Genomic DNA, 20,122 nt, shown 5'->3' with positions numbered 1-20,122 from the left:
TTACTAAACTAATCTTAGAAATGCATCTTAGTGTTTAAAAAGTCTGTAAGCTATTTGCAGTTCCTTTAATATTAATCATTAAGGAGGATGTATGAAGAAACAAAAATATTTATTTTAAGCTTGCTTTAACTTATGGTCTGTGATAGGGACCTATGATTCAGGATTTAGCGAAGACAAAAAATCACACACACCATCACCAATGTCTAAACATGGCTAGAAAATGTAAAATATTAGTCTTGTTATCTATACAGAGAATGCTAATGCCTATAATTGCCATTGCCTGACCCTTATATTTTTCTGTCCTGATAACTCTATGTCGGCCTGGAAGCTAATTTTGTGGGGTTTTTTGTGAAATCTTTCAGTGGTGTTATCAGGGAGAGTGCGTACCTTTTGGCACTTGGCCCCAGAGCATAGATGGAAGCTGGGGTTTATGGTCATTATGGGGAGAGTGCAGCAGGACCTGCGGGGGAGGAGTCTCCTCATCTATAAGACACTGTGACAGTCCAGCGTAAGTAGCTAAAGTAAGCCGGAGCCAACAAAAAGACACACTTAAAAATTATTCAAAACTATGGTTACACATGTTATCTGTAAAATTGTTTTGCTAGTTTGGCAACATTTGTCTTCAAAATAGCAGACAGAAACAGTTTACAGTTTAGCAGGAGCAGCTCACGAGGCATACTTTTAACGTTTCTTAATGTATCTGTTATGTATGTACTGTAAAGATAACTGGATTTATATTTAGCAGTAACGAGAACAGTTTTCTTTCTGCAACTTACTGTTCATGCAAATATATTTAAATTATGCCTTAGATTTTCTTCTTAAGACATTATCTCTGATGCTTGTCTAGGATATAAAGTAACTTGCCAGTTATTAAAAAAATAACTCAATATTTCTAAGATTTTGCATACAACTGCTTACATATAAACCATAATTTGTATTATCATGTTACATACAATATATTTATATGCTATCACATCCAACACTTAGTTGTGACTTCCCACTGACTCTTAAAAGAATTCAGCAACTTCTCTCCCCAACACTACTTCCTATTGGCCCATCTACTCTCTCTCAAGAGGGGCCAGCTTCTCTACTACAGCTTGGGCTGTTGTGTGTATCTGTACTGGTCCTTTCATCTCTCTGCTTCCCAATGTCCTGAGCACTGTTCCAGAGAAGATCTGTCAGGTAAGTGCTCTTCTCTCTGTCACTAGTGCTTCTCAGATGAGGAATGCTTACTTCTTTCCATTACTGTTCTTTGCTGAATGAATCACTGTTTTTTTTCTGTTGCTGCTTGCCCTGTTCTGGTTACTTCATCACAGCTCTAGGTCTTAGTGGAAGGATGGTTTTATTACTCCATACCTTGTTCTTGTCACATCCCATAATCTCTATTTTCATCACCATTATTAGTTTTTAAAACCACTTTTTCTTGAAAACATGAAGCTTTTTTGCTTATTTCATGAAAATCCATTCTGTGAGTTTTGTCACTCCGTTCTTATCTTCTCCTCTCTGCACACTTCAGTTCTTTGTTGCTTGTACCCATGTTTTGTAAGCTAGGCTGTACTTCAAGTTTCTACTGCGCTCTGCAAGAGACACCATGACGCTACATTACTGCTGTTTAAGGTGGTCTGTTCACCTCCTATCATTAGCAATAACTGTCAATCAAATCTAGCAAATATCACTACTTACTGAATGAATTCAAAAGAAAAAAATATCCATATGCATTGATAGCAATTCAGATTATGTTACTGAGAGAATAATAAATTAAATACATTATTTTTTTCACAGAAGTATGTAAAAATGATAGTTAAATGTTAGTTTGGAACATGAGTAATTTCCTAATATTTTTTTAACAACTCCTGTCACCATGTATATCAGTTGGTACACTGAAAGATGATTAAATTTTAAATGTTTAACAGTGCAGCAAGCAAATGCACTCTTTGTTTAAATTTTCTTTTGTATGTGTCTGCATTAGGAAAAAATTCCCTTTCGTTCATTAATTAACTTTAGTTTCTAGAATAGCGTTGCCTGGTTAAATATCTGTAATGTGAAAAATAGTATTGATTTTCTTTTTAGGTAATTGTAAATTCTTTTATTTCTTTATTATAAATCAAACACCACATTTTTTTCTATTCTGATTTTAAGATATGAGCCAAAGATCTGATGTCTGATTAGTCTTCTATTTAAGTCAATGTTAATTCAGTATTTGACCTCTGTGGAAGACAGATAAGGTTCTTGAACAATTTGAGAAGAGCTAGTGTCTTAATATACTAATAGAAACCTGTTTCCTCAGTTTTAATACTATTTAATTCAAATCAGATTCTTGAACTAGAAAATGCAGTCTTTGCTCTTGGCTCCAGTATTTAGCAGACAATATTTCTTCATTTTGTTATATTTTCATGTGTAATATGAGAAGATTAAAAAAAAAGTATGTAGGTTGTTTTACACATTGCTCATTTGTCGCGACGGAGGGAAGACACAGTCACTCAATATGAGAGATCAGCAGACTTCGTTTATTGTCCCTTACAGTCACCTTTTATGCCTTGTTATAATTAGCTCATACATATTACAAAAGTTAAGCTCATTATTGGTTAGTTGCCTAAATACCAAGCCCGCCCCTAGTTTCTCTTCTGTAGTTTTCTGTTCCCACCTGCAACATTCTTTTCCCACCGAAATCTTCCTGTTATTGTGTAACAAGGACAGCCAAAGACAGTGTATTTTGCTTTACTTCAGATAAGCTGAGAGCGATGTGCATTTTTGTCCAGCCAGCTGGACTATGTCTATGTGACCCTTTTCAGCTAGCCAGTTATCCACACTCATTCTAGTTTTACAAAGCAAGCAAATATTAAAAACAATGCCTTTTTAAGATGTTCAAAATACAGTTAAACTGTATTCCTTGGGATCTATGCAAACTAGATAAATACTATATGTGTGAAGATTTTCAAGTACCCGGTATTGTTTTGTCTGCTCCAATTCATGTCAATGCTACAATTATTAAATAAAATACTTTAAAAATATCACCTTAAAACTTCTACGTACTTTTAAAATTTTGTTATATAAAATTTTATATGTTAATTTATATTTATAAATTTATAATTTTATATAATATATAATTCTATCTCATGGACTTGTATTTATACTAATAATACATAAATATATATAATGAACTTGTTTTTATACTAATACATATACTACCACATAAAACATGTTTTTCCAGGCCTTCAGGTGGAGGCAAATATTGTCTTGGAGAAAGGAAGCGGTATCGCTCCTGTAATACTAATGTAAGTAAATTTTGTTCCATTGTAAGAGTACAATCTCAACTTGTCTGTTTTTCATTTCAGCAGCAATGGATGCATTTTTTTCCTCGTTCAGAAAAGCTTTGAATTCTGTTTTAGGTGAATAAGGAACATTCCACATCAGACAAAAAGTCTGGCTAGCCCAGTGTCTTGTCTCCCAGCAGTGGCAAATAACAGGTGCTTAAGGAAAAATTATTAACTTCTGGCTGCCAAGGCATGACTTTTCCATGAATATGTACTGTATGAGTTTCCAGAAGCTGGGTGTGAAAAGATTTCTTGAGCTCCACATCATATCTGTACCATGTTGCTTAACTGCCACAAATGGAAGTATCCTCCATGAATCCACTTTTAAACCCTCTTACCCTTTTTATACCTTTATAACTTCCAGTGCTAATGTGTTGCACAATCCTCTTATACATTCTGTTAAAATGTATTTCTTCTGGTGTTTTAAACCTGCTGCTTTGCCATCAGATATCCACTGTTTCTTGTGTTACCAGAATGATTATGCAGTTTCATTTTAGAGCTGAGCCCATCAAATAATGAAGTACCACTGAGGGGGTGGGCGACGCATTAAGGGGTAAGGGTCTGACCTGTGGCGGGGGGGAAGACAGCCCTTCCACTGAGTCAAGAGGGTCGAGGTTTGGAAAGAATCCCCTTGCTTTCTAAACTCCTTCCCAGAGAGGAGTCTAGGTGTGGCTGGATCCAATCCTAGTCTCAGACTTGGTCAACGGGTTTATATCTAAAGGATTATATATGTACAGCCACTCATCATAGTCAATATTTGCCTGTCAGAGCCAAGGACTTTCACTGAAACAGTTTTGCAAAGTTGATAAAAATAGATGATTTATTAAGGCAACAGATATAACAAATTCAGAATTGCCGTTGATGAATGCACTTACTGCAACAATCGAGTTTGAGTTAAGAGTTCAGCGCTTTAGATAGCGATACATTACCGAGTAACATCCAATGCAGTCAGGGGCGCAAGTCTTACCAAAGAGGCGTCCCTGCTTGGGGAGGAGAGGTCCAGGCCCATCGACCCCTACAGTGGTTGGGGTTCTCACCCTCAAAACAGAGGATTCTAAATGCCAGATTTATACTCACGGCAAGGTGGGACTAAGCCAATCTTGTGCCGATTGGCCCTTAGAGGTCAGTGGGGCCCGATGGTTCAGCATAGGGCAGGGTATTTGGTACAGATGTAAGGGGATCTTCCTGGCTTTTGTTGAAGCAAAACCAGGCTATGAGGCCTCCGCCCCACCCTGGGTGTCACTCAGTCAGGTTCATTGTTAGACCCGTTTACTGTTAGAAGCCGCTTTGAGTCGATTACTGCCCTCAGGGACCAGAGGCATTGGTTATCACCGCCATTGGTGGGTCTTAGTTACCGAAAATGGGGGGGGGGGGGGGGGGGGGGGGTAGCGGGGAATGAAAGCACACCACCACAGTGGGTCAGTGTATAAATGTCTAAAATTAAATTATGAACCAAAATTACAACTTCAAGTAAAAATTGTACCAGAAAAAAGTTCACACCAATAAAGAATTTCACTAGTAAGTTTCCAAGTCAGTAGCAGTACAAACATAAATAGGCTTCCATATTATTTTAGCTTCAAATTTGTCTTAATTTTCTTCTTAAATCAATACAGTTCATAACAGCGGGAGAGTCTGTGTACCTAATGGTGGTGTTTCACCTGTTTATCTTTTGATATGTTCAGAAAAAAATACAGTAGTTAATATGCTGGTTCTGGTTTTTACTAACTACGCATGCTCCTCAGGCGGAGTTTTGCCCTCTTTTGGGGGGCTATTTGAGTTGGAGGTCACGATCTCCCATTACCACAATTACCTTAGTCCTTACTTTCAACTAATTTTCTGTGGGTTGCAACACCTTATCAGCTTGTCTCCTCATGCAGCCAAAACTTTCTCACTTGGAGGCTTCTTTCTGCATAATTTAGATAATAGTGTTCTTATCATTATCTGTTCTTTGTTTCCCAAGGTTGACTCCCTTGATTAGAAGTCCTTTCAGTCATCAATTTTGATGACTTGAGAAGGGTGGGTCAGCTTGACCTAAACTTTGTGCACAGATTTGTTTAACATATAGTTAAACACTAAATCAGAGTTCAATAATTCAGGAGTTTAGAAAACATTCCTTGATAAAACTTTGTTTTTATGATTGTTATTAAATATCATAAGTATTAGTTCTGCAAACTTCTCTGTGGAGGTTATCCTCATTGTTAGGAAGTATTTCAAATTTCAAAATTAAAAATTACTTTCCTACTGCTTATGACAGCTGTTCTGTTAGTACAGCCAAGAAGTGCATTAGGCCTTGGGGCACAGTGTTGTGAGAGAAACTGAAGCTGAGCTGCGTGTCCAGTATGAGCTGCAAAACTTTTCCAGTCATACAACCTTCCAAATTAGTGTACCATTCTCAAATTTTGACCATCTTATTTTTTTCCATAGATGTGTATCTTTGTGATTGGCTGTCTTCATGCAATTTTAATTTGAATGGATCCAGTTTACCAGATGATATGCTGTAATTAATTTACTTTCATCTTAATTTTCACTGAGATGGTCTTTTTGTAATTGGAAAATTTCATAAGCAAGAATTTTGTTTATAGTTCCAATTCACAAATGAAAATGTTGAGTAACATTGAACATATTTTTCGTTCTTACAGTTGATAGGAAATTCACCTATGAATTCACCAAGTGAGAATTCCTTATTGAAATGTGTCAGTAAATATTTAATAAACTTACTGTGTGCTTTACAGATCTAGTACAGGTTTGTTTCTAGTTTTTTAGTCTGGATGTTCTACACTACTAAGTGCCTTATAAAAATCTAAGCATATTCCATTATCCTTTTAATTTTATCAGGAAATGTAAAAAGTTTTAGTTGATAAAACCTATTCTTATACAAAATACTGATTTATATTTTATTTATATTTCTTTTAAACCTGTATCAGTCAAGTCTCTACCAACTTTTCTGTTTATTGATTTGAAGAATCAGTCAGCAATATGCAGGTGAGCAGAGGTTATCTTTATTCGGCAGCGCTGGGTGCATGGGGGATCACTCCACCAAAGTCATGCACACCGAGGGGACTTTTCAGTCCCCCCTTTATACAAGCTACTCAGACCTATTCATTAGTTTTCCAAGAAATTGTTTACATATTTATTACAATTCTGAGAATTAATTTACATATCTCGTGCCTGTGCAATGTCCTTGAGGAGTTGTCTCTGCGCAGACTCTATTCCTTAGCGGCCATGTTTAAAGTCTCCATCTTCGTCACGTTGCATGTACAACAGGAATCTAAGACCAAATGTCCCTTCTAAAGATAACCAACCCAAGGACTTAGCAGTCTGTACATCCGTCATGTGGCAATAAGGGTCCCTGGACATTACCCAACTTTTAACTAAACATAGGTGCGTCATCCTTTAGATAAGTGGTACAGCGTTCACTATTCATTCCCCCCTTTTCTAACAAATTTTGCAAATTCTTTTGCAACTACAAAAAATCATTATGTCTTATGATCATTCTTTGACAGCACCAAACAAAACATTGAAGTAATACACATATTATTCTTAAAACTATTACAATAAGTATTATAACAAAAGCATGCTTTAACCATTCTAAATTAGGTAACCACGAAGTCAGTTTGTTCCATATAGCTTCAAAACTTCATGATAAATCGTCTTTATTAATTTCATGCAAATTCTGAACCTTGTTCCATATCTTATGGGTGTCTGTTTAATCATTCCATCCATCAGATTGGGAACAAGTATTTTGCCCTGGATTTCCAGGACATGCTCCTCCTGTCTTGTTTGAGCTTTCCGATGACAGTTATTATCACTTTTCATAACTACTGTGGTAGTTAGGTTTAATATTTGTATATCAAATCTGGGACCCAACTTATATGTTTTCTTATCAAATAGGTAATATCCTCCACCATTGTTTGACTTTTTCCAAAAGTCTGGCCATGTAGGCCGTTTGCCATCTAGATAATTCCAGTTTTGGGAGGCCACCCCATACAGGAGTGTTATCAGGCCTCCCTTAGGAAGAGAGGTACATATCCAACATTCCTTAGCTTTCATGGCATTAACAATTCTTTGGAGTGTTTGAAGACGGGTATTGTTTATCTATGTTTCAGTTTCTAAAATCTCTACAGTTATTAAAATTAAGATCAGAATAACTCTATACAAATATCCCTGATCCTTTTGACAGTCCATTGTGTTTCTAGAAGTTATTAAAAATAAAGAAATTATTACTATTACAGAAATTACTACTATTACAATTATGATCTAATAAATCGTAGTTCATGGGTCCTGCTGAGGTGATGGCCCATGATTTCTCAGGAGCCTTCTTTATCCGAGAATAGTGAATCCAGGCAGGTTGTTCTCTTATCTTTACGGCGGCGGTGAAGGTTGTCAGCAGCACCTGATAGGGTCCTTCCCACTTTTCTTCTAAAGTTTCCCTGAAAAAGTCTTTATATACACTTATTCACCAGGTTTAAAGGAGTGGATTGACTGATCTAACCCCCTGGCCCTTGTTCCCAATATTTGTTTATTTATAACCTTTAATTGTCCCTGGAGGGCCTTCACATATTCACACAAATATCCCTCTCCCAACTGTCTTAGATCTTCTCCAGCAAATTGTAACTGGTACGGTCTCCCGTATAATATTTCAAAAGGGCTTAAATTTCCCTTTGTTCTTGGCTTAGTTCGGATTCTTAATAATGCTAAAGGGAAGAGATTGTGGCCAAGTTAGATTTGTTTCTTGCCCTATTTTTGCTATTTGTTGTTTAATTAAATGGTTCATTTTTTCCACTTACCCACTTGCTTGAGGTCTGTAAGGAGTATGTAATTGTCAGTATATTCCTAATACTGTACTCACTTGTTGTATTATTTTGGCACAAAAGTGTGAGCCTCTGTCAGAAGAGATTGTTGCCGGTACCCCAAAACAGGGAATAATCTCATTCAACAATCCCTTCGTTACCTCTCTTGCTTTATTTGTTCGACAAGGAAAAGCTTCTGGCCAATCTGAAAATGTATCAGTCATAACTAATAAATATTGGTACCCCCCTTTTCTTGGGAGTTCAGAAAAATCAACTTGCCACTGTTGTCCTGGATAATTTCCTCTACTAATGTTCCCTAGTTTTATTCTATTTGTTATATTGGGATTATTATGTGAACACACTTCGTATTGCTGAGTCACCTGCTTTATTGTAGTGTACAAGTTTTGCCCTATCAATTTTTGATTTAGACTTTTATATAATGTATCAGCTCCCCAATGAGTCTTATTATGTTCTGTTAGGGCTGTGGTCCATATTAAATTGGATGGTACCACTATACGACCATCCCTCAAATAAGCCCACTTAGTTAATTTTATTTTAGCATTCATGTCCTGAATTAGCTTTAGGTCTTCCTTAGAATAGTTTGGTTCCTGATCTGCACTTACAGTTTGGATTTTACTCTCTGGTATTAAGGATAATTCCTCCTTTCCCACCTCCATTACTCGTCTGGCCTCATGGTCAGCCAGGCGGTTTCCAATTTCCAAATCAGTGCCTCAATGGGTCATCTTATGTTCTTCCTTCCTGGATGATGCTCTTATAACAGAGGGGGCCATTCCTCACATCAAGGTCTGGCATGGCATATGTTCCCACCACTCAACGCCTACTGGGTTGCAGCCAACAGCAGAGCTCAAGATTCTTCTTGGTGGCAAACACAGAGGCCAACCCAGTCTTGCCCTTGACTATGGTAGGAGGCACCTGACCAACCTTATTCCTTGTACTTCGTTGTCAATGCAGAGTTTCATCTGCACATCCCATAAGAAGTCACTGTCATGGCAAAACACACAGATTTACATTAGTAGAACTACTATAGAGTGTATTTTATTTCAATTTTTTTATGCCAATATCCCCACAGCCCTGCTGACCAAGGAATATTGTTTTACCTGGACTAGGCAGGCCTCCCCCTTATCATTTTTACTGTAGCAGGTAAAGCATTTTTCTCCTTACCTGGAATTTATTTCCAGATATACCTGGTTAAAGATTTCTTTTAGTTCAGGGAGGTCCTCTTTTCCTCTTTTCTGTTGAATTAAAGATAAGCTTAAGATTTCAATTACTTGATCATCTTTAACTTTTGGTTTCATTTCTCCTTCTTTAAACGTCTAGATGTTCTAATAAATCTCATCCCAACAAAGATTTTGGTGAATTTGGCGTTCTTATTTGTTTTCTTAGTTTGTACTTTAAAGGTTTCAGGATGTTTTCCTGGTGGCCAGCAGCTCCCACAACTGTAACAAATTCTTTTCACTGAAGTTTCACACCAAATAAGTTGTTTTTGTATTCACTAAAAATTCCACCTCATTTTTCCTAGTCCCTAGTTCACCAGAACTCCTTGCTGGTTCTTTAGTTTAGGGCAATCTCGCTTTCAGTGTCCACTTTCCCTACAATATGCACAGTGATCCGATCCCATAGGAGAGGGATTCACTCTTTCACTTCTGCCTGACATTCCTCCTGTCTCTGCCTCATCTCCTCTACCAATTTAGCTCGACCCAGCTCTTCTTCTCTTACCTGCTGTACACGTTCCCTGTTCCTTCTATCAACTTTTCTACATCAGGATTACCTAGTAACAATCAACTCGAACCTTTATCTAGTCCTATTTGATCATCCTGATAAGTCTTTCACAACCAACCTTCAAGCATCTAAATTTCCCCATCAAAGATTCACCTTTATTCTCCTCAGACCCACTGCCTGCCCTAGAGGGGCCGTTACTGGTCCTGTTGTACTGCAAATGCTGCAGCAATTGGGGTGACTTTGTCAGGTCCTTCTGCTCAATTGTCAGCAATAGCAACCCCCTCCTCACCGTCAGAAGGATTCGGGGCAGGAGATGCTGTTCCTGCTCTGCAGGTTACACAAGCCTGCCTCTGCAACAGCACTTCTGTTTTAACTCTTTCTTACCCTGAATGCAAATCTGCTACTTGTTGCTTTAAGTCTGTGTTCTTACATATCATGCCTTTGCAGGCAAACATAAAACACCCTGCTGTGCATCCAGCAGGACTCAGGCGCACCTTGGAGGGGGTACGGGGGTTTGTACAAATTCACCCCAATACTTTAACGCTTTCACAGGGTCTTTTATTCTCCACCACCCACCCCCCACCCCACGCCCACCCCTCACCCCCCCACCCTGCTTCAGATCTTACATACATTAGTACAAGTTTTTATCTTACAACGTGTTTCATTCTGGTTGCTCCACAGAAGGAACCACAACCTGAGCTCTTTTTTTTTTTTTTTACACAAAAATTTCAACAAGAACATCTTTCTAGTTTAGGTCTCAGGTTTTCCCTATCCTTTTCTAGAGCCATAATCAAAGATCAGGTGGTGTTAATCCCACACTCCTTCTGTCACACAAACATATCTGCACACATTACTTCATCCCATTTTTCCTCTCCCCTCAAGAATAACATTAACTGTAATAAAACATTATAATTCAGTGTCCCATTTAAGGGCCATTTCTCTCTGTCCCCTAACTTATACAGGGGCCACCATGATTGCAGTACTTAACCAAAGTCCTCTTATTCACACTTCCTCCAGGTTGCCCTCCTATTTCCTTCCAGTGACTTAGAACACATCCCAACGGACTCTTTCTTACTATTCCACCACTTTGTTTTCCCCCGATATTACCTCAATCCCTATCCCAGCCGCAGACCACTCTAATTTCACTTACAGCTCTCTCTCTCTTATCCCAAGGCATCCAAGCCTTACAGTTAGGGCATTAAATTTCTTGTCCCCACCATACATACAATAATTCTTTACACCATATACACTTTAAAACAACATATAGGTGTTCACATTCACCCCTCGGATGTTCAAGACAATAACCACATACCAACATTTATAATATACTTAATACAGAAATGTTCTCACATTTCCAGCATAAATGAGTATAACAATTATTAGTAACCTTATAATTATTAATCCTGTATATAAATATACATTTTTTAATTTATTTAAATTTTTTTAGTCTTCCGACCAAAACAGAATCAGAGTTCTGATATTGCCTCAATATCAGAACAGGTACCAAAGCCAGAACAGAATCAGAGTTCCAATATTTTCTTAATATCAGAACAGGTACCAAAACAGAACAGAATCAGAGTTCTGATATTCCCTTAATATCAGAACAGGTATCAAAACAGAATCAGATGTATACCTGCGGTGCTAGATACCCAGTATACGCCATCCTGCATAAGCATACAATGATCTTATGCCTTATGGACAGCTTTACAGATGGACCGGTCCCAGAACAGAATCCAAAACAGTACTGTTTAAAAAATTAATATAATATTTACAATTAATATATAATATTTGAATAAAGATAGTACCTTAGCTCCGTAAGATGGAGTCCTTTTCTGCTCCTGCAGTGATCCAGATGAGACGAGGAGCTCCTCCGGGAAAATCCCCGGGGGTACCCTAGGGAGTCCCTGCTCTCAATGGGTCCCGCAGCCGAGCAGAGCAGGTCCCACCTGGGTCACCAAATTGATTTGAAGAATCAGTCAGCAATATGCAGGCAAGCAGAGGTTATCTTTATTCGGCAGCGCTGGGTGCATGGGGGATCGCTCCACCAAAGTCATGCACACCGAGGGGACTTTTCAGTCCCCCCTTTATACAAGCTACTCAGACCTATTCATTAGTTTTCCAAGAAATTGTTTACATATTTATTACAATTCTGAGAATTCATTTACATATCTCGTGCCTGCGCAATGTCCTTGAGGAGTTGTCTCTGCGCAGACTCTATTCCTTAGCGGCCATGTTTAAAGTCTCCATCTTCGTCACGTTGCATGTACAACAGGAATCTAAGACCAAATGTCCCTTCTAAAGATAACCAACCCAAGGACTTAGCAGTCTGTACATCCATCATGTGGCAATAAGGGTCCTTGGACATTACCCAACTTTTAACTAAACATAGGTGCGTCATCCTTTAGATAAGTGGTACAGCGTTCACTATTCATTATTTGGGATCGATGTCAGGCAAACTGTAACCTAGAATATTCTATTTGTCCTCAAATAATGAACTTTTTACATTAGCACTGTTTCAGTTTGTAGGTACAGTCTAAGATTTGTTTAAATATTCATGTTTGCAGGCTGGAGCTCTCCTTCCTTAACTCTTTGAGGATTCTAGCAAGGTAGTTGTCCAGGCATTCTTATTTAAAACATTTATCTCCAATAGATATTTAGCATCTGCCACAGTAACTAGTACACAAGAAAGTTTACATAATATGTAAACCTGCTCCCTCACAAATATACAACTAATTTTTCCTGCTTTTTGTTATTAACTATTGCACCATAGCTACCTAGTGATACAATTGAGATGTTCTTTTATTCTTATCATAATTTATTTCTTATTGTTAGACACTTTTCAGACAGTTTTATTCTTAGTCAATTTTGCTTCCCTTAATCTCTCTATACTTGTTTATTACTAAGAGGAAACTTATAGGGTCACAGAAGGAACATCTAGAAGGTATCTGAGGAGGACATTCAGGCTATTTCCTGGCTCAAAGGCAAAATCAACTGTCATTAAATCATTCTCAACTGATTGTTAGGCAGCTGACTTGTAAGTTTGATCTGTTTTGAAATATCTCCAGTCAGGGAGATATCAATAGGATTCTTTAATATCCTTACTGTCAGGACTCTTTTCCTAAAATATATGTTTGTATATGTATGTTTTTCCACCCTTTAAGACCCTTACTCACTCTGTCCCCAATAAGAAGACAGCTCCTCTATAGCAGCCTTTCCTGTCTTTGCAGACCACTATCATCCCCCTTCTTGGTCTTCTTTACACTAGACAATCTCTATGTTAATAGCCTTTGGGATTGCAGTAGCGCACATCTTGAAGTGTGGTGCCCAAACCTCTGCACAGGCTTCTAGCTGAAGCCTGTCAGGGCTAAGTACAACTTAGAACTAAGTCTGTCGTCTTAGTGATGACATCCCGTTTATTCATTTCAGTATTGTGTTTGTTTTTCCTACAGCAGTAACAATATTTATTCAGTCTGTGTTGATCCATAATGCTCAAATCCCTTTCTAAAGAGCTGCTGTTTAGGGAGTCATTCCTCAACTTGTGCTTGCACAGTTGATTGTTCCTACCCAAGTGTAGTAATTTGCATCCATTGCTTTATTTCAAACAACTGCTTCAATTTATCAAAATATTTTAAAATTGTAGTCCTCTGTTCCAAAATGTGTATTCCCTATTGTCCTGGTTCTGGCTGGGATAGAGTTAATTTTCTTCTTAGTAACTGGTGCAGTGCTGTGGTTTGGATTTGGTGTGAGAACAATGTTGATAGGACACTGATGTTTTTAGTTGCTGCTGGGTAATGTTTATACTCAGTCAAAGACTTTTCAGTTTCTCAGACCTTGCCAGTGAGAAGGCTGGAGGGGCACAAGAAACTGGGAGGGGACACAGCCAGGACAGGTGACCCAAACTAGCCAAAGAGGTATTCCATACAATGAGATGTCATGCTCAGTATATTAAACTGGGGAGAGTTGGCCAGGGCCTGCTGATCATTGCTTGGGGACTGGCTGGGCGTCAGTGGGTGGTGAGCAATTGTATTGTGCATCATTTGTTTTTTCTCCTTTCCCTTTGGATTTCATTCTTCTCGCCCTCTCCCTCCTTTTCATTATAACTGTTGTTGTTGTTGTTGTTAATATTATTATTATTATTTTACTTTATTTCAATTATTAAATAATCCTCAAGTTTTACAGTCTTTTCTGATTCTCCTCCCCATCCCTCTGGGTGAGGAGGGAGTGAGCGAGCATCTGCGTGGTACTTAGTTACCGGCTGGGGTTAAACCACGACACCTATCTATCCTCAGATTTCAGTCAGTAATTTAAACAAGAAATCAAAAAGGAAACTTTGCATTTCATTGTCTAGATCTTAAAAACAAATCTTGAACAACAGCAAACTGTGGCCAGGCAATTTGGACATTCTTACAGTTTGACTGTGAATCATTTTTTAGCATATTTTTTGGGTATGGTTTTCCAGTGCATAAACATATTGTGACTTACAGAAGGTTAAATTTACTGCCTTAATGGTTTTGACAATTGTAGTGCATTTCTTTTATGGTAATATTTAGGGTTCTAAGTAAGTAAGAATTGCTGAGACTAGTAGATTTTTTTTCCCAAGATTTATGATAGTCTTTAGTGCTTGACATTATTAATGGAATGGTATGTTTGATTAATATAACCATTAAAAGCATGCAAATCTGTCATTGTTTTTATGAAAAATGTGTTGTTTGTACATCTTTTCTGTTGAAATTGGGTGGGGGTTTTTTCAGTATCTCAACATTCATTGCCCATCTGTAGTTTTAAACATAGCAATCCCTAAAGCTCCTACTATTTCCAAACAACAACAAAAAAATTACTTTGACTTCATTTTTCTTTCAGAGATGAGTTGATTCTGTTGCCCTTTCTTTTGACTGTTTTCATTCTTTGGAAACAGTGCACACACTCCTACTAGGTATATTTCTCATCAAACACTTCCAAAGCCATATATGAGTTCTTAATTCAAAAGGCATCTGCTAATGGAAACATTGAGATCAGCAGAAAAGAATATTAGCTAATGAGTTATGTAAACAAAAGGGTGGTAGAAAGAACACACTCATCAGAAACTTAGTTTCTTCCACCAAACACACTATACCTTACAAAAAAATGTATATTTTCCCAACCAAGGCATTTTTAATTAAAAAAAACCCCCAAACAAACAAAAAAACCCAAACAAACACTACTCACACCCTCAATGCTAATAAAATTGCAAGGGACATAGTTACTCAAAGTAACTCACTGTCTGATTTGATGTATAGGTTGTGAAGCTTAGTTTCATATACATCTAAACCTAAAAGCTTCCTAATTTTAAAAATACGAATAGAAACATGTTTTGTTTACAGGTTCTGTGAATGCTTTATTTATATGGAAGTATGTATGTATACATACCTTTAAAAGATTCTGGTTCTTCAGCCTTTTAACAGAATGTAGGCAAGTGATTTTTGTTGGTTCCTCCTTTTATGCATATATTCACATATATTGTTTGTTGCTTTCATAATTTAATATTTTCAAGCCTATTTTTTTCTAAAATGCATTCATGTGAGGGGTTACCTCTTGGAACAGTACTTGAGTTTCAGCTGTCACCCTTCTGGCTGTGTTTCTCATGTGTGTGGTGTAGTGTAGCTCTTTGTTAATAGGAAACCTGATGACTTCAACTACTGAAGTCTGCCTGACTTGAAGCTCCAAGATAAAAAGATTTCTGTGAGATGTCTGATGTCATGTCAACATTGATTCAATGATTTGTTAACACTCCTTAGATGATTTATTTTTGATTCAGTCTTAAAAATTTTGATATTGTTCTTAAAGTCAGTACTTTTTTGACTCAACATTTTAATTATTTCATCATCTTCTCAGGACACTCTTCAGACCTGATTATAAGTTCTTATACGTTTGTTAGATTCCTACCTCATGATTAGCAGTCTTGTAAAAGAGCATTTGGAAGCACAAGCAGCCTGTTGTTTGACAGAAGTTATCTATGTACATATTGTAACTCCATGAAAAAATTGAACTGTTTTACCGAATAAAGAGAAGCAACTATTGCAAATTTATTTTGGGAGAAGAGTACACAGAGAGACAGTGCCATAGAGCAGACATTTTGTAAATGCATATTGTAGCTTACCTTGCAGTAACTTTTTTTGCATTTCTATACCTATTATTTTGAATGCATTTTTTGAGGACATTATTGCCTTTAGTTTTATTTCCTCTCATGTATTAGTGAGATATTGGAAAAGATATGAAAAGTATGGAACAAAAATAAATTTAAGTATATTGCATTTTATGCTTATACAGAATTTTTCAGGTTTCAGGCTATCATTTGGTAACTGTAGTCTTCAAAAGGACTGCCTGAAAACTTTACAGAATCCACCTGAAACTGGATTCGAATTAATGATTCAGTGTTCAAATTAATGATTTGGATGAAGAGCAAGATCCTGAGATAAGGGCTAGTACTTGTCAGTATTCACTGAGAGAGCTTAGCTGCTAAAACAAAAACTTATTTTATTGCAGAGGTCACCCAATCTATCTATGGATTGATGGATTTGCATTTTTAGAGCCAAAGACACTGGGTTATGTAAAAGCTTTGATATCATTGGTATATTAGTTTGTTAAATTAATTTAACAGTACTTGCAGTATAGCAAACCAGAATTTAATCTGCAGGACTACCATAACCCAGATAAAATACCAAGAAAGCAGGAACATTGTTTGAGTGGCTTTGCTCCCTTAGTTCCTATAACTGCTCCCAGGTATTCCCAGCCTTGTCTTCTGTTCTTGTCAGCAGTGAGATTACAGGCTAAGCATGCTTGTGGGTAGCTGGTTTTCTTTGAGACTTCCAGAGCTGTCTTTGAGGAGAAAAGAGGATGCAAACAGTGATTTTAGCAGTTTAAATTGTGGCAAAAACTGAATCAATATTTAATAGGGTAAGAGAAAGATGTAGCTTAGCTTTGCTTACAGAATCACAGAATGACTGAGGGTTGAAGGGACCTCTCGACATCATCTTGTCCAGTCCCCTTTGCTCAAACCTCTAACAGGTTGCCCGGGACGGTGTCCAGATGGCTTTTGAATATCTCCAAGGAGGGAGATTCTACCACCTCTCTGGGCAACCTGTGCAAGTGCTCGGTCACCCTCACAGTAAAGTGTTTCCTGATGTTCAGGAGGAACCTTCTGTGTTTCCATTTGTGCCCATTGCCTCTGGTCTGGTCACTGGGCACCACTGGAAAGAGCCTGGCTCCATCCTCTTTCTGCCCTCTCTTCAGGTATTTGTACACACTGGTGAGATCCCCCTGAGCCTTTTCTTCTCTGAACAGTCACAGCTCTCTCAGCCTCTCCTCATATAAGAGATGCTCCAGGCCCTTTGTGGCCCTTTGTTGGACTCTCTCCAGTATGGCCATGTCTCTCTTGTACTGGGGAGCCCAGAACTGGACACAGTACTGTAGACGTGACCTCACCAGTGCTGAGTATAGGGGAAGGATCACCTCCCTGGACTTACTGTTGACATTCTTCCTAATGCAGCACAGGATACTATTAGCCGCCTTTGCCACAAGAGCACACTGCTGGCTTATGTTCAACTTGGTGTCCACCAGATCCCCCAGGTCCTTTTCTGCAAAGCTCCTTTCCAGCTGGTCAGCCCCCAGCATGTGTACTGGTGCATGGGGTTGTTCCTCCCCACATGCAGGACTTTCATTTCTTGAACTTCATGAGGTTCCTGTGGGCCCATTTCTCCAGCATGTCAAGGTCCCTCTGGACAGCAGCACGACCCTCTGGCATATCAGCCACTCCTCCCAGTTTTGTATTATCAGCAAACTTGTTGAGGGTATGCTCTTCCCTATCATCCAGATTATTTATGAAGATTATATTGTTGCCTCAAAATACACCCAAGATCACCATCAAATGAAAAGTAGGACTACATCTCAAAGATCAGATTGCAAGAATTGTTTTAAAGAGTATAAATATGGAAGTCATTATCCTTCTTTACTAATCTTCATATTTGATTGTTTTGTCCTAGTGTAACTATTTAGAAAAAGGATTTCATTTGGGGGTGGGTGGGGTGGTGATGTGTAATTTAATTAACTTGTAAGGGTAACTTGATGCAGTTAAAATACCAGCCATGTAAATTAGTATCTAAGCATGAGACTGAAGAATAGGGTGTAGTGACCAGTATCAGAGATATTCAGATTCAAGACTGGTCCTTCTACTGCTTGGAGAATATGATGCAAAGAGGCAAATTTAATTTGTGTTCCTAATTAATTTTATTTTTAAATTCTTATTTTATTTACATAGTTATTTTTTATCCTCTACAGTTATTTTTATGATCTGAAGGATTATTGAATTAAAGTAGCAAAAGTATTTTTCTACTGTTGTTATATTCAAAAATGTATTTTTAGTTAGAAGGAGATAATAAAGTGATATATAGACAGAATTGAAAATTGCAGTAATGTCCAGCATTTTCATTTATATTGCAACAGCTTCAACATTGGAGAAAATTCTGTAGTTTCTGAATCATATTGCAATGGGCTGACTTGATTAATGTATACTGAGAATTATAATTATTATGTTAATATTTGTGTTGTGCAGTAAATTTTTATCATGCATGTTTATACAGACCCTTTCACTTGAATGCATTTCAGACTCCTGAACAATGCTAACTGGCTGAGATCAGTATGAAGACTAGTAAAACTGCCATCAAATGGACTTTTCTGTTGCTCATAAAATAGTAATATTTGTTAACACTGCTAATTTCTGTTCAAACAAATTATTTTGTCTTCCAGTCTAAAAATTATTTTAATCTATATTTCAAATACTTTATCTGATGAAGCTTACAATTGCAGCAGGTAATTAATCATTAATAACAATGTTTAATGTGCTATCTAAATTCTGGGTGTACTCAAGATTAGTTGTCATTATTATTTTGAACTTGCTGATGAAAAATGTGAAATAGCAAAGAATTCCGTTTCTCCTGTAATTCTTTCCTGAGATGAATTACACTTATACCTACCCTTATTCCAAGTAAAAAAGCTATTTTTCAGTTTCATAATTGGTAATGTGAAGTGATGAAAATTTAAATCAAAGTAGTATTTAAATTTTCATTCTTGGAGACCGGTAAGAGTCAAGACCAAGTATGATATCTAGTCTCATTCTCAGCCTTAATACAATGCTTTTGTCAAGGCTACAAGTAAGCAAAGGTGATACAGCTCTCCAGAAAATATTTTAATTTTTTTTTCAGTGTCTTAAAAACATAGCTCAGTACAGCTTCTTAGTACAGTACAACTGAGTGTAGAGCTCTTAACAAAATTATTTTGGTTTAATTTTTTCAGCTGTTTTTATCTGTGTTTATAAGGAGATAGCCGATGGATTGATTATGAAGCATAGTTTGACATGATTTTGATTGTCCAGTTTTATGTAAACTATTATATAACTTACCTTTGTTTAAATTACTTCAGTTACTTCATGCCAGCCTAAGATTGCAAAATAGACAATTCAACTGTAAATCAATAAAGTGTCAGAATCACACTGAAGAGTGTAAAGAGTCACAAGATAAAGCAAGGAACCACCTCCTAGTCTCTTGCATGATAATGTTTGTAATATAAGCATATAAGTATTTCCTTTTATGTTGATATTCAGAACAAATTAATCTTTTTTTGTCTTTATTAATTTAGCTATGTCCTCCAGGGGCCCGCGATTTTCGAGAAAAACAATGTGCGGACTTTGACAATATGGCTTTTCGAGGAAAGTATTATAACTGGAAACCCTACACTGGAGGTATGGTGTAGCTTTGCAAAAATGTTATCATATGTGAAGTCTTCAAAATTATTTAAATGTTATATATAAAGTAATGTTTGTAAATTGAATGTTTTAATTAAGATACAATGAGCGAAGTTTGCTAAGCTTGTATTTTTGTCAATTGCCAAAAATGTTACAGAAGAGTCATCTCTGTTCTGGTAGAGGTTTGTTTTACTGTGAAGGGGAGTGAGCATCATTGTAGAGTCCACTTTAAAATATGGAGCCCTTCTCTACCTGCAGTTGCAGTAGAATTAGAGATTGCATAGGTGATCTGTAAATGCCTTTGATGATATAGTGTTGAGTTTGGTATAAAAAATCTCAAAGTTTTCCTTACTTAAGGTCAGAAGAGTAGGAAAAGGAGAAAGGGGAAAAAGCATTTATAAGAATCTCTAAAGACTACTTTGATAATTAAATTATAAATAATCACACTGTGCAATAAAAGAGTATTTTGGGGCAGAGAAGAGAGTTGTAGTTTCTTTTTCTCT

At 37.2% G+C, this 20,122-nt stretch overlaps 1 protein-coding gene across 5 annotated transcripts in view; it reads left to right on the top strand.

Moving 5' to 3' along the window:
- LOC130141961 (A disintegrin and metalloproteinase with thrombospondin motifs 6-like) overlaps positions 1 to 20,122 on the top strand; it is a 158,458-nt gene that overhangs the window by 90,224 nt on the left and 48,112 nt on the right. For all 5 annotated transcript variants that reach the window (XR_008819232.1, XM_056323297.1, XM_056323298.1 and 2 more), the window contains 3 exons: positions 363 to 508; positions 3,212 to 3,275; positions 19,514 to 19,616. Coding sequence is in view for 4 of the 5 variants with exons in the window: in XM_056323297.1 (XP_056179272.1) it covers positions 363 to 508; positions 3,212 to 3,275; positions 19,514 to 19,616 (313 nt within the window). In the remaining variant the exon portion in view is untranslated. The remainder of the gene's footprint in view (positions 1 to 362; positions 509 to 3,211; positions 3,276 to 19,513; positions 19,617 to 20,122) is intronic.

Source organism: Falco biarmicus, chromosome W (genome assembly GCF_023638135.1).
Source record: "Falco biarmicus isolate bFalBia1 chromosome W, bFalBia1.pri, whole genome shotgun sequence".
Lineage (NCBI taxonomy): Eukaryota > Metazoa > Chordata > Aves > Falconiformes > Falconidae > Falco > Falco biarmicus.
This window is presented reverse-complemented; position numbering and strand designations above follow the sequence as displayed.